Source organism: Telmatherina bonti (assembly GCF_933228915.1).
Source record: "Telmatherina bonti genome assembly, chromosome: 21".
Taxonomy (NCBI): Eukaryota; Metazoa; Chordata; class Actinopteri; order Atheriniformes; family Telmatherinidae; genus Telmatherina; species Telmatherina bonti.
In genome coordinates, this window is record NC_136630.1 from 18,370,055 (window position 1) to 18,386,037 (window position 15,983).

The window sequence follows — 15,983 nt, forward strand, 5'->3', positions numbered from 1 at the left end:
AAACATAGGTCACTTGACCTGTTAATGCACCAAAAAAAAAAGAGAATGAGATGTGCTGTGGTTCAAATCAGTTCTGACACGTGTGTCCTCCTTAAATCTTTTATTTCCTTCAACACCTGGAAATGTAATTGCTTTCGCACACACGCAAACCCCTGACACTACAATTTGTCCCAATCAAAACTGAGTGATCGGGTGATAAACAGTACATCTCCCTCCTCCACAAAGACTCCAGATGTGACAGAAATGAAAGTTAACGTCCCACAAGGTCTCTGCTGGGCAAGCTGACTAAATGATTGATCAGAGCAATTCCACAGCCTTGTAGGAGCTGTTTTTCATCTCTATGTCCACATTTGGTTCATAACCACCATCTCCAACTGCTCCACGACTTCTGACTTTTCTTCCCATGACTCACGAGAAACCTTTAACACCTTTGTCCGTCTCATTCTCTCACTGTTGCATCCCTCGATTTATTTTTCAGCTTTCACTCTCTTCCACGTTTGATCTAAACATGTCCGCATCGTGACATAAGTCAGAGGTATGGTATGACTGAAGTGCTCACATCTGAAATGGACTATAAAATGCAGGTGTTTTCTGAGGGCGAGACAAGAGTGGGGAGGGCTGGGGGGGAAGTGCAGAGAGGATGAATGAGCCAAGCCTGTTTCTAATCAAATTTGCACTAGATGTAAGGCCAAAGACACTCTGAGTGTGTAAAGAAATATAAATACACACCTGGTCTGCTCTGTGTAATACTGATGAATCAACTCTAATTATCTCATGAAGTTGGTTGGTAAAACACAATGGCTACATTTCTTTAAGAAAAATCCAAAGCCAAATACATGAACATGAGCAAAGTTAACATGCAACCGAGAATTGCTTCAGCTCTTCAGCTCTTTTCAACACAGCATTAATTAATTCTAATATTTCCTTTTAAAAACTATATAAATCAGTGAAATGTGCACATTTAAATGCTTTTGTCTACACAATGAACTAACCCGATGAAAGTAAGTGTTAAACATTTCCAGCTAAGACATTACCCTCTCCTCCAAATGTAGTGGTGGCCAGTAACAGCAGACAAAGTGCAGATCTTACCAGCACCTTACCCCAGTGCATGCACCCATGCCCCGACGCAAAACAGTAAAACTGTGCAAAGGCCTGTCAAAGGACTACAAATCCCAACCCAGCGCCTGTCACGTCTGCAGTCGCACAGGCTTGAAAAGTCATCAACATCTGAAGACGTTTTTACAGCTTCTTAACTGGTTCTTGCCCCTGCACATAAAACTTCTGAAAAGCAGTTGGAGAAGGAGAGCTGGGGGGTGGAGAGTGACACCACCAGCCCCCTCATCCTCCTTCCTGCCCCTCACATCCCGTGCAGATCTGACTGTATGGAGAAGAATAAGACTCAATGACAGTTATTTTTCACAATACATGCTTTATGAATGTGCAAATCATTCTTGTGAGAAACTGGATGTTTGAATCCATGCACAACTCCAAATCACCTTAAAAACATTGAATAACTACATAAGCACATCATGAAAACTGTACAAACATTAACATTTGGCAAAAAAATGACCCTCAGCCTCACAGATATGATCCTTTTTGCAAGGAATCGCTTATATGCATACAAAGGATTTTCAGACTTATTTTACGCATCCAGCCTCCTCACTATACATGGTGCATTTAAGTGTAGGTGGGAAACTGGCTCATCTGGGTTTTAATCAGACTCAAGTGTTATTTTCTTTCATAATTATTTCAAAGTGAGAAAGATAATCTCCATGAGTATTTTCACACCAGGATAGTTCAGGGAATTCTGCTGAATTGGGGCTTGGATTTGAAAAACCCTCTTTCAGTTTGGTTTGCTTTCACACTGGACTTTACTAAAGTGAACCAGTCCACATAAATATCATCACACAGTAACATCAATTGTTCACTAAAGGGGATATTCCAGAAACAACCTTACACCATAGGGCGAATTAGTATTCATTGTACTTCAAATGAACTGAACTATTCACAGAGGCAGACCAGAGGCAGGCGTTGTTTAAAGCGGATCATAATAAATGTGACATGACCAATGACTGAATATTTCATCATCAAATGGATGAATGATGATATAAGAGCTATACAGTCTAAATCCTTTTATTAAAGTGCAAAAATATTAGTGTTTTGATAGTTTGTAATGTCTGCAAATGTAGTTATTTTACATATCCAAAATGTTTGCCCATTGTGAGTGGATTTGAGAACACATTTGCAAGTTTCAAAAGTTGCTCCATGTGGTAGGCTGCTGCTGGTTATTCACAGAACAATGTGGACATCGATGGTAAACTTAAGTTTTAGCAACCTGCACTTGTTTAGCAAGGAAGTGTGTATCTGCCCTGGTTGCAAAGAATTCATGCTTCGTACTGATCTCCACAGTCTGTTTATTTATTTGCTGAAGACCCATTGAACACCGTGAAAACTGGTAGGTTCCAGTCTGTCCATATTTGATGCGTTATCAAATTACAAGTTTAATTAATGACAAAGACCCTTCTTGAATGTTTTCTGACCAGTAAAAAAAAAGTACTTTTTTCACCAGTAGGGTGAGTATAAGCCAATTTATTGCAGAGCGGCTCTGAGCTACAGATCACAAGCGATTCCTGCCCTCATTGGAGCTGGCAAGGAGGAGGGGTGAGGGGTGAGTTTTGCTCATTACTGCCAACCTCTGGTCGTTTGTGGAGGTAACAGTTTTGTGGTTTTGCTCACGACCTGGTGTTTGCCACCTAGTGGTGGAAAGAATCGCCTTGAACTCTTACATACTCTGCCTTTAAGTAACAACATCGCATATCAGCCTTCACAGTATGAACAAAAATAAATGAGTCTTTACACTACGTAAACCAGTGGTAGATAAGTTTGATGAGCATAAATGTCCCCTCTCTTGCGCACAGGATGTCTCTTTGTGTTTCAGTCCCTTCTCTTGTGCCCATGATGTCTCTTTCTGTTTCTGTCAGACTCCCACTGACACTTCCGGGGTCATGGGACTCACGTAACTTAACAACTCAAATAATTTTACCAAGTAGATTTAACAACTTATGGCAGGAAGCTTATAAGGTAGAGTGCAAGTATGTAATTATGAATATATTAAAAGAAAAGGAAACAAAACTTCATCCTAAATTTTCAGCGTTGTCATGGAAACACATAAACAGTCACACTCGCATCAGCTACAAAGTGAGAAGGTCTAACATAATTCACGTTGGGTTTATACTGGCATGGTTGACAGGCTTTTCTGTTCAGTGATCAGAGGGGAAACAATGGGCTGTCAGTGTTTGCCACATGTCTCAGCAGGCATGATAGACCAACAGGAGACAAGTATATGACAGCTCAAATAACATGGGTTTATCCCCCATGTGTCTTGGCACATTATGTCACAGGCAAAGTAAACATACGATCAAATCAGCCTCTCATGACTTTGATTAAACTACCTTCCTTTGCAAATTAGCTCAAAACAATTACTAATCATCTCCAAAAATGGCTAAAAAGGGCTTGTGTCTACAGATTGGTGTGTTAACCCATGAATCAGCTGTGCTTTGTTTTAATACACACTCTTTAAGGAATGTTAGAAATTCCCAAATAGTTCACTGCCAATGTGGCACCTGGAATCATTGGCAGCTGCTCTGGCTTTGATTGATGGATAAAGACTGGAGGTGTAGTTGGCACAGAGCAGGAGAGTCCATCTTGGTGCGGTTGCTGACTTTACCATATACATATCTGTATATGGTATAGTCCCTCAGGTTATAACCACAAATGTTATCTAAACTAAGTTTAGAGTTTGCATGAATTGATTTTTGGGATTTTCACACAAGCTGAACCATTATATTTGTCTTTTTGTACACAGTTTTTAAAAAAAAATGTAGACGTTTTCACACGTGTGGACAGATTGGTCTCACTTGAACATGCTAAAATGTTTCCTGAAGATCTGAGCTGTAGTAAATCGCTCCTCAACCTGCCAGTAGTCACACTATGATGACTCTTAGTTTAGTTACAGTCATTTAAACTCTCCCTTTGCCCAGTCAACAGCTGGTTTGGATGTTTGCTTTGTTGTTGCTGCTAAAAAGAAAAGAAAGAATATGCTTAAACTCATTCACAATTCCATCAGATGGTGGGAAGAAACCATAGCGTGTTAGCAGCTGCCTTTTTTCTGACAGGCTGTATCTGTAAATGTTGGGTTACAGGGATTTTCCCCCCAAGGTGTAGTTTTGACCGTTCATATCTTCTTGTTAAATTTTAACAAAGCAAGTTTACAGATAGAGAGATAGATAGATAGATATAGAAATTATTACAGTTCACTGTAGTTTGATTCACTGTTATTTATACTGCTGAACACATGAGTCTGTGCTTGGGCCATACTGAGGCAATGTGTCTCTCACATCCTTTCCTTCACTTCTCCCTCTGTGAATCATTGCTCTCCCCTTCTTCCTGCCATCCTCGATCCTCTCTTGCAAACTTTTACCAAAGGTTTTAAACCAGCAGTCCAGATATTGTATTTAACTGCTTTTGTATGCCAAGAACCCCCATTTTGGTTAAAGTGGGTTTAATAAATCATCCAGAACAAGCAGAGCTCATAAAAGTCCTGCCAAAGCGAGGTGACCTGAGCATTGCTTGTTGCTGTTGGCATTTGGTTGGCATCTACTGAACTTTCGGGAAGTGATGAAATAGCGGATCTTGTGTTAACCAGGCAGGCACACAGGATTCAGGGGAGAGGAAACAAGCAGAGGAGGAAAGAGGAGGGTACACCTTTGGGTCCGGATTTCCCGACAGTGATGTACTTAATTCATAACTCACATCTCCTGGCTATATTTCTGTTGTTTTATCTCTCCCCTGATAGCCTCTACTTTCACTCATAAATTATTTCTCACTTGCTAAATTGCTTTCTCTCTTTTCTACTAATAGATGCACATGCAGAGTGTTTTACGATGCAGTATTCAGAGAATCAAAGCGTTAAAGCAAAGAGGAAAAAGTCTTTGGAGCTCTGAGCCAATCATTCATAGCTGTAGCTTACCACTTGCCTGCTGGCAAAAAGAGATTGCAGAATTTATCCAAGCATCCTGTATAAGATTTATATCCACAGAATGGTTTAGCATGTTATGTTCTTCATGGCAGCAAGGTTAAAGAATTATTGCCAAACATTTTTTTACTCTTCCCTTTTCTTCCTCTACCTTTTACACCTGTTCTCAACACCTACCCAGCCTGTGACTGCCACCCTGTGGGCGCAGCAGGCAAGACGTGCAACCAGACCACAGGCCAGTGTCCCTGCAAGGACGGTGTCACCGGCATCACCTGCAACCGCTGCGCTAAGGGCTACCAGCAGAGCCGCTCACCCGTGGCCCCCTGCATCAGTAAGTCATTCAGACAACACATGAACACTGATACTGGTTACATTGCATGCATGGCACAAGCCCACTTTGTCCTTGCCCTTTCTTTCAGTAGTTTTCCAGTGACTCTTTGTAAAATTGTGAAGACTCACCAACTCCATTATAAAGAACGTCAAGTGCAAAAATCAGCAAAAACAGAACTTGCATAGTATAATTGAAAGCACATCCTTCTGCAGTTTAAAGAGATTCAGTCCTGAATGAGGCACCCAGTGCAATCCTTCAACTGTCTATGGTACATATGCTCTTGGGATTTTGCATGACTTCCGAAAATGCTGAAATAATTCTATACAGAGAAGTGCAAGTATTTATCAATGCAAGTTCAGATGTAAAGTCCATCTGAGCTGCCTAAAATGTGTTAAAGGAGTAAAGAACAGTATTGTTGATTCTGGAGCAGGTTAGTAGAGAGTTGGTGTGAGAACCCACAATTTGTGTGCAAGTCCTCCTGCAGCTTTAGATCAGGTTTTTAATTTCCTGTGACAAGCACATGTGTGTGTGTGTGTGTGTGTGTGTGTGTGTGTGTGTGTGTGTGTGTGTGTGTGTGTGTGTGTGTGTGTGTGTCCAAGTGGGTTATGCATTTTGTTCATGGCCCGGCACATGCAGGCAACTCTCCACCACACTGGGGCCAAATTGCAAACTCTAGCTCGATGACCTTCACTAAAGCAAAAGGAGCTTTGCTGCCCAGTACCATAGCATACACGGCCATTCGCAACATGGTGCCATGTGGTTTCTTTCTTATTCAGCTTCAAAGCAGATGGAGGATGGGCAAAAAGACAAATGTGGTCATGAATGGCCAACCACACTTGTCTGGTTGCCACTGAACTGTGTAGTGCAAAAAGGTAAACATAGCGGATGTGCATATCTTTAAGCAATGGAGACAGCTGATCCATTACAAATACTGCTGAGGACAATTATGTGCCAGTATGGCCTCATGGGGGGGGGGGGGGGGGGGGCTTTTTTCATCCTCTTGAGGCTTTTCTTCCCACATGACAGAATACTAGTCCATTAAGAACCCAATTAGTATGATGGCAGCAGCCCGCATAAAAATGATCCTTTCATCATCTGTCTATCTTCACAATATGTGGCCATGAGAGCACACGGACTCAGAGCAGCTTCTAGCAGCTGCGCCTGGCTTCACAAAGCCTCTATGCCCTTGCTTGTTTTTGTTGGCAGGGTGTCCATAATTTAAGAGAGACAACTGCTGCGTTTGCCTCAAAACAGATTGAGGCAACACTCCCGCCAACACACTCCCACTCACTTGGTTCAAACCCTCTACCTTCAAATCCAATCAGAAGCAGGTCCTCTTGGTAGATGCTAAGCCAGCGTTCCAGTAAGTCTGTTTACGGTAAAAGCAGAGGGCCTGTTGTTGGCATTAGCATTTGCAAAGTTGCATACAATTAAACAAAAAAGTCCAGAAGGAATTACACAAGGCACTTTTTAGCATAGCCAGTGTATGCAGCAAAGGAAGGTTGCATCAGTCTTAAGATCATTCAACCTCATGCCGTTTGTCCATCTATCTATACATGCTCGCATGGAGATTGCACAGTAATGTTAACCCATCATAGGATGAGGCTAATCCAGCACAAGCACCTTTCCATTTTAATCAGTGTACTGTAAAGAATCAATTTCACACTGAGATTTGCCTTGTAAGATGGTTTATGACTGCACCCCCTCTTCAAGCTGGATTTCAAGGTGATTTGAGCTGCATTTACTCCATTTACTTCCATTATAACTTCTGATCTGCCAGTATTTCTTCTACTGGCACTGTCAAAGAATCTTCTAGTGTTGTGTTTTTTTTTTTCAAAAATGATGGTGAATCCCCCCCATTAGTCCATGGCATGCTTGTTTATTTAACCCTGTCTTCCCTCTCACCACTAAGTGTCTCTGTCAATCCGTCAGTATTTATCTAACGAAGCCTTGTGTGTTTTCATTTGCAAAGTTGGCGTCCATATGTCACAGTTCAAACCTACTGTATGGCTAGCTTGGTGCTTCTGCTGGCCTTGATTTGCAAGAATGCTTTCTTCTTCTACTCAACACTAATGTTTATTCTTTCGTGGGTATATTGATATGGTATTCAAGCCTTCACATACCCACTATTTTTTCACTTAATCACTTCCAATTACTTTGGACATATCTAGTTTCTGTGACCCCACCTGCTCTCTTAGTAGTTCCAGAACCAAATTGCTTCAGGACCATTTGAAAAGAATGGAATTACCTTAAACCAGGGAAATAATTTAGTATTTCTTGTACGTGTGTTTCAGAAATCCCTGTGGTCAGCCCCACAGCTGTGGTGAGCAGCACAGAGGAACCAGCGGGTGAGTAAATGCTCTACACACCTCGCCCATAAGTACTGCTGCTTTACGAGAGGAACAAAAACATATTTTTTTAATGTTTTTGGACACAAGTTTTAAGGTGTGGAATAAATATTAATGCAGGGTGGGTCTGCTCATTTGAAGAAATTCACAGAGAATGAGTGCACCAGGGAAAGGCAGAATTTTTTCCATTGTCCTAAAATCCTGTGTCCTTGGCACAGTTTTCCCAACTACTTGCCTCACTGTGCAGTCAGTCAATAGGCAGGATATGTGATTAGTAAAAGTATTGGGAGGGGGGGTGTTAGGGTGAAAGTTGGCCTTCTGAGGCAGGGGTGGATTTAGGATGGAATAAGATTTGGGACTTAGCCCAGATAAGGGATAGATACATGTGAGAAAAATTCGTGCATTTTTAAAAAATTAAATGGCATCTCAACTTTCAAATTCTGTAAAAAGCAGACATGGATTATACATATAAATTAATATGTTTAATAACGCAAAATAACACAATCAACAATATAAACATCTTTCAACAATCACAGGCAGCTACTGATTGACGTTACATCACATCACTTGCCCGAGGAATACACCTCACAGCCACTTAAAGCAGAAAATATAAAACAAGAGGGCTACTTAGGTTGACTAGATAATTGATATATAAAAGAAAAAAAACCAAATCCATTGTATTATTTCACAAGGGATCATGCCTGGCACCTCTGCTGTCTTTTCTTGTTCTGTCTTTTATGCTTTTCCCTACATGTAGCTGAGTGAAAAAGTAGACACAATCAAGTTAGTTGATTCGCTGACCATCACTTCACCAGTCAAGTTATCTCCTATCTTTTATAACAATACATCTGTGGATTCACAAATCTGAAACATCCCATCTTAAGAGTAAATATATAATATACACTTCATGTGTAGCAGTGTTTACTGGTTGTAACATACTTTAGTCTTTTTCACTTTTTATTCAATATTTCAGAGAGCGTCAGCTTCTTTGTTATACACTTTATTTTTATGATTATCATCCAAGCTTGTTTGGTTCTTCCCAAGTAACCATCTACACTTTCTTTGTATCACAACTTTATTGGCAGTAAACTAATGTTTAGCAAAGCAGCAGAATAATGTTTGACACTTTTCAAATAGGATTCAAAAACCTGACTCATCACCCATTTAATCTCAGCTGGTGTTAATGACATTTTGATGTGGCTTTTTCTTCGGAGGAGGCTTGGGGGGGGAGGGTGTATTCTGGCTACTTTGCGCAGCTGCAGCCTGTTAGACTCTGGTATTGCAAGTTGCTTTGAAGAAACTTTTTTGATTCAATGCTTTTTAGAAAATATTTGGGGCTTGACCCCAAGTAGCCACCCCTAACCCCGCCCCTGTTATGAGGTATGAAAAGAATTTAGCAGGTGACTTTGGGGGAAGCATATTCAATCAGTCCCTCTCTCCAGTTTAAGCTGTGGTCAATTAACCTATCTTTATTATTCATTCTGTGAGCAATTTGAATGGTGTTCTCGATTTGGAAATATTGATTCATTAGAAGGGTTCCTTATGTCTCTCACTGCCAGCAATGCCTCCCCACTTACCCACCAATACTTTACTAGATTTTTAAAGCACTAAAGTTGTTGTTTTTAGATCCCTTTGCTTCTAAAAGTTTTGGATAGTTTCAGAAACCTCACTATAAATTTTAACTTCTTACTTGGCTTCAATTATTGACTCGTGACTTCTTACATTTCAAAGGTTAAATGCTGTGCAGTTTGAGGGTTAAACTTATAGAGTACTAGATGTTTTTAATGGCTGGATACATTGGCTCGAGTTGAAGGCCAACATTGGTCACACAGTCAGTGAACACATCATGGTGTAACAACAGAAAAATCTCCAATTGAATCTAATTGTTATAAAATGTAAGAATAAAAAATGGTCTACATTTAAGGGGACCTATAACATTTTTCCTTATTTCCTGCCATGTATAATAATGCTACAGTGTTGATATTCTTCTTCAACAAATTCAACTTTTCACAAATTTTAAACATAATCAATAATCAAAAGGTCTGACTTCTGACTCAAATACCAAATGCAGTTAACAACTTTTCCTGCTTTTCTCTTATCTGTTTAAATTACAACATTAAATGGGTCTTTTAAATATAGATTGATTAAAAGATCAAATCCAATATTTTGTCAAAGAGGTAGTAATATATAACGATTAAGGGATGTGTCCTGTTGTCACTTGTTTCTATAAATGTCGGTGTTCTAATGGAAGTCCCCAACACATAGCCGGCTTTCTTGATCTTGAAAGCCAACGTTGATGAAAACTCAGAGTTTACAGCTCAGTGTCCCATGTACATGTCATATATTTTACTGTGACATGTACAAGTTGAAAAGCACTTCAGGAGTTCCTCCTTTTAGATTTCTGCTAATTTTATTGTCTCGATCTGCTTCTACAATCTTAAAGCAGAATCTAGGATGTGTTCCTGCAGCCATATCTTAGTGACATAATATTGCACTTTTTATACAGTGTTTCCTCTTATTATTGCTTCAAGCTTGTTCTTGTTGTTGGCTAACAATGTCACATTTCCTATCTGAGCAGTTGGAAGAAGTGGTTTAAACTTTCTGTCCTTGTTCCTGCCCTGCATCCTCTTACATCTTTAGCTACATTTGGATTTTTCCCCCTTACTATGGATACAAATCTGAAAAAGTCCAGTATTTGAGTAGAAACAACTGCAAACAAACAACTGTGGAGCAGTATAGCTTTCAAATCCAATGCGTAACACTGGATTTGTTTGGAAATAAAAAAAAAGAAAACAAAAAGAAAAAAAATATATGTTTTGGGTTTTTTTCCAATCAAAGACATCTGAGTTATGCTAAAGAAGGGTTTTGTGTGGGAGACCTTAAAATGATGCTAATTAGTTGTCATCTTACCCCATATTTAGCACATATGCACATGTCAATATTAGTTGTACCCATCACTAATTTTGGGCAATAAGAAAATAGAAATTGTTTGAAAACACATCATTCCTTTGAATAATACTCAACATTTTTAATTTATTTCTAATTTGAAACCTTTCTGATTGTAAATCCCTCTCATTCCTCCTTATACTTAGATCTTTTCGCCTTTGTGACAAAAAAGAATGAAAAAGCCAAGACCCTACTCTGTTTATTCCTTCCTTGGGAAAATGTTAAGGGTTCTATATAAAACTCACTCATTTTCAATTCACCTCAGCTTCCACCAAACACATCAGAACATTTCCCCCATCTTTCTCTTCCCTAAATCACCATAGAAGAAGCTTCACCGTCAGAAACTTAAGGCACCACAAATCTTTTTGTTTAGGGGGCGGTGGATGCAATTTGTCCTTGTCATGGCACAGTGAAAAGGACATCTCTGGGGCTAATTGTGCATTCTGCCAATGGGCTGGTCTTCTGGGTCATTGGGCGAATCACCATAAGCTTTACCAGGTGAAGAGCCAGCAGTGAGTTAGTCTTCATGGGAATTGCACACTTTTCTCTAGCCAGTGTTTAACTACTGATGACTCTAGGACAGCTTATATATTTCATCTACACAAACACAATTCCAGCTAGCTAATACTATCATAACACAGCTTGAGTACTTTAATGTCTTAGCTGCAAACAAAGACCTCCACGATACATATCTGTATGTGAAATCCATGCTAAAAGCCTCACCTATAATGATAAAAAAAAAAAAAAAAAAAAAAAAAAGGCCTTCAGTATGCGATTACATTCAAAGGTAGGAGGGAAAATATTTTTTAGGAGCATTTCTTGGCTATTGTGCTTAAAATCCCTCCCACACCCTGACTGCAGCCAATTTACCAAATTCTTTAATGCAAAAATAAAAAGTAGAAATCTGTGGAATGGAGAGGACTGCAAAAATACCATCAAATCATTTTAAATGGCCATTTTAAATTATAGAATGGCGTTATGTCTATCAAAGTCAAATGCAATTCGTCGCCCCTCCCTCAATACTTCTGCATGGGCCTCTCTTCTTGTATGAATTGCATATTCTCAGAGGCTTAGAGCACTTGTACAAACAAAAATGCAAGAGCCAGAGCTTTGCTAACTACATTAGCTAGCTTATTTAATATGCTAGCTATATTAGCTAGCATATTACAGTGGTTCCCAAACTTTTTGAGCCACGACCTCAAAGATTACAAAAGTTGGTGTTGGAATGAGTTGGCGTGCATGCGTGAGTGAGAGAGTTGCAGTTGACACATACTGAGTGTCTGATAATGTAAGAAACTAAATGAGCTATAGTAATTATGGACCAGGGATCACCAAGGATGTTATTCATTGGGAATAAATAACATGAAAATACAGTAGACAAGTGTATGAACCCTCAGGAACAAGTATTTCAAAACAATTTCATTTGTTCGCTTTTAAAAGATATGCAACTTAATGGTTTTCCCTTTTTAAGAATAGATATTTCTCTACTTGCCAGATTTTTTTAAATATTTATTTTAATTTTTATGCCCTGGTATTCCATGGTCTGCTTTTCTTGTTCGAATGAAGATGCTCTTTTTGGGAGTTACAGTGATGAGTCGGATCAGGAATTAGTGCATCAAAGCAACAACACCTGGTAGATGTTTTACAAAGTCACAGAGGACAGACTAAGATGCTTTAGATGAGTATACAGAAGGAACGTTGCATATATCTGTCGAAGGATGCTGAGGTTGGAACTACCAAGCAGGAGGCCAAGAAGCAAGGCAAAGAAGAGATTATGAGACCCAGTGAGGAGGACATGAAGTTAGTAGGTGTTAGAGACGAGGATCCAGAGGACAGGGTTAGATGGGGGGTGGAAAAGATGACAAAATTCAGTGGCATCCAGTCAAGTTTTTCATCATAACTCCAGTAACTAACATTTCACCACAATTCAAAAACTACAATCATGTTTATAAAGTATTTGTGTTACTGATTTTTGTTGGGAACTCTTTTATTAGGTTTGTTCAAGTTCATTCAATTTAGCTTATCTACATTATTTCCTGTTCTGCTCCCAGCTAATGGAAGCCACATATCCAATGACAAAGAACCAAAGCTTCTAATGTTGAGATGGCAAAATAAATATTTCAGCATCTCAGGAAAACAAACTTTGGGAAATAATTACATGCAGGTGCTGTCAAGCCTTTGAAGGGCTATTTCTGAATCAACTCACCCGCAAACTTTTTGGTCCACAGCAAATAGAGTACACAGTCATTTTAAAGCAAATCATATTCTGTTTCATTTGTTCATTTTGTCATTTTTTTTAAACTCATGGGATATAATGCGGAGGTAGTTTCATCAAATTATAATGATGAAAGAGCTTCATAGTTTTCAGTATCACAAGTCCTCTCAAAAAACAAGTTACTGTATATAAAAATTGGATTTAAGATAACTGGGGAGACATAAACCAAACTATGATTGTAGTCAGAGCCAGTCAGGAGGAGATCTTAGATCAGCCAGGAATTCAAGTTCCACTGTCAAAGTCATAAATATTACACCTCATTACTGGAAGTCCTACCAAGAATGGTCAAAGAAGGTCATCTGCCCAATGTGTGGTCTTAGTCATCACGCTGGCAGCCAAGGCCTATTCACATTCGTCCAACCATGACCTGCTTCCACCACCCTCTGTCTTTCCTCAGGACTCCAGAAAACATGTCAAACAGAACACTTCTACACCTCTGGTATATCTCACTGAAATTTGTCAGAAGCTGTATTTTCAGCGCGCACAAAAAAAAAAAAAATCAAACTCAACATTGTCCAACCTGCTTCAGTTGTACTTGGAGCTCCTAGAACTGCTATTGCATGCTCTCTAATTCATGATGTAAGATTTATGTACATATTGAAGAAGTATGTGTTGCGTTAATTCATCCATATTCATGTTCTCACCAAGAAAAATGTGGCATGCCTGCATCAGTAAAAGCAAACTCAGGAGTGATTTATGCTGCTGCTGAATCTGATTATTGGTGGTTTTAAAGTCCATATGACAATATCTATTTTTTTTTTTTTTACACGGACTTACAGCTGAAAATGTCAAGTTTGTGTCATTACGTTTTAAAGTATTAAGAGGATTGTTGTGAATTTTGGTCATGTTTGTTTTTTGCAGATTGTGAGGCTTATTGTAAACCAGTGAAAGGCAACTTAAAGATCAACATGAAGAAATATTGCAAGAAGGATTATGGTAAGAGAGCAAAATCACTTTGGCACATTCAGCAACAGTCCACTATTGGGAGTATTGATCTAAGCGTATGTCATATGAATGTCTTCTCAGCGGTCCAAGTGAATGTGTTGGACATGGAGACAGTGGGGGACTGGGCCAAGTTCTCGGTCAGTGTGGTGTCTGTGTACAAAAGCCGGGGCGAACCTCTGAAGCGAGGCGACAACATCCTGTGGGTTCACATGAAGGATCTGGCCTGCAAATGTCCAAAGATCCAAATGAGCAAACGATTTTTGGTGATGGGTGGCATCGAAGGAGGGACAGGCCCAGGGGTGGGTCCAGGAGTCGGGCCCGGAGGCGGAGCCACCAGTCCCGGAGCAGAGCGCTTGGGGTTGGTGGCTGATAAAAACAGCCTGGTGATCCAGTGGAGGGACGTTTGGACAAGACGTCTGAGGAAGTTCCAGCGTAAAGAGAAGAAGGGAAAATGCAGCAAAGCATGATTGGAAATCCAGTCCCCACCCCTACCTCTCCCCTTCATCGCACACGTTTGTGAACCCTGACTGTTTTCAACCCTCTGAATCCTTTCACCTCTTCTATCATGGGAACACTGCACATCGCAAAGACTGCATGTACCCTATGAAAGTCTTTTAAGGACCACATTTTGTGCATATTGTATAATTATTTTTCTTTTGACTCTTCAAGTTTTGTCTTTGAAATGCCACTTGTCTTTTTTGTCCAATTGGTTTGCCTTAAAAAGGGACCATAAAAAAGGGTTTGAATTGTTGACAAAAGCAGGCACCATTCCCTCAGTTGTTACGACAGCACAGATGTCCACTTGTCGCGCATCTGCAACCCTCTGACCTCCAGTCTCCATCTGTTTAGACTCACTGTTTCCTACCATTTTTAGTAATCTCACATACAGTAAGACTGACCAGATCCTTCATTTCGTAAGGATTTTTTTCCACAGTGATTGCCACTGCTTCAGAGACTGATGTCAGCAAAAAAGACAAGCTAGAAACTGTCAGCTTGGCCACCGCATGTTTCATTATTGAAACAAACTCAGTGTTGAGCAGGACAAGCTGGACCACCTGACAACCCTGACAAAGGGGCCAACTTGCTCCAGTTTTTTGTTTTTTTTTTAACTTCTGTGGGCTGCATCTCAAAGACTTGTGTCCCATGAGGAACCAAGGGCTCACTTTTGCTGGGACATTTTTCACAGCAAACCTCAGTCACACCACCACTGCTCTGCTGCCACCAGACAGCCCTTCATGTAGGCTCTTTTATCTTTAAGTATGTGAAATTAATGTTTATAGTAGCATTTGTATTTTTCACACAGCTACTTGCTATCTTGTCTATACAGATCCCAGCCTTATCCTGACTTGAGACTCATCTGTTTGTTTAATTTTAAGCAGAACAAATCGTATTGGCATGCGTGAGTCACATTTAAGGCGTGCAGGGCTGTGCCTATTCACCACTACTCCGCTCTCATAAGTGGTTTATAAAATTATACATCCCCATCGTGACTCACTGCTTGTCACTTTTTGTGGAAGAAAGATTATGTGGCATGGACAAATGGCTGGAATTTGAGAACAATACCATTTCCAATGAGACTTTTTGCCTAATGGATAATGTCTTCTGCTGGGTACCGTCTTCCAGATGGTCTTTAAATGTCTGATGTGTGTAAAGACTGGCAGGCTTTTTGTTTGCCAAAAAGAGAGATTTGAAACAAGAGTTCCTTTTTTATGCAGTAAAGAGAAAAAAGTCAGATAAACATCATAGTTGTGTCTTTGCTCTAGTATATTTTGCCAAAATGAATGAGGCTGGAAGGTTTTTAGTGCTCACTGATTGTATTATGACATGAGAGGATCATGTTTCATCTCATGCGCTTTGTTATGTTTGCATGTTTGTGGGTCTTTTTTTCTTTTTTTTTTTTTTTCTCCGGTCTATCAAAACTTAACAGTTAGCAGAGAAGGAATTAAACCAATATGAGAATCAAGATCCAAAGGAGAACTTTCTGAGTTATCTTCCACCACGTGTCCACCCTAACACATAAACCTGTCATCCTTTGCCAAATAAGCATAGTCAGTTTTTAAATTCGATTTAAGAGACTATGAAAGTCAGGACTGGCTAAACCCA

The 15,983-nt window shown here is 39.8% G+C and overlaps 1 protein-coding gene across 1 annotated transcript in view; it reads left to right on the forward strand.

Annotated features, from left to right (window-relative positions):
- ntn2 (netrin 2) overlaps nt 1-14,402 on the forward strand; it is a gene marked incomplete at its 5' end in the record, with an annotated part of 28,270 nt that extends 13,868 nt beyond the window's left edge. The window contains 4 exons of the mRNA XM_079261492.1: nt 5,217-5,366; nt 7,661-7,714; nt 13,797-13,871; nt 13,962-14,402. Of these exons, the coding sequence (XP_079117618.1) occupies nt 5,217-5,366; nt 7,661-7,714; nt 13,797-13,871; nt 13,962-14,347 (665 nt within the window). The 3' untranslated portion in view covers nt 14,348-14,402. The remainder of the gene's footprint in view (nt 1-5,216; nt 5,367-7,660; nt 7,715-13,796; nt 13,872-13,961) is intronic.
- Between the last annotated feature and the right edge of the window lie 1,581 nt (nt 14,403-15,983).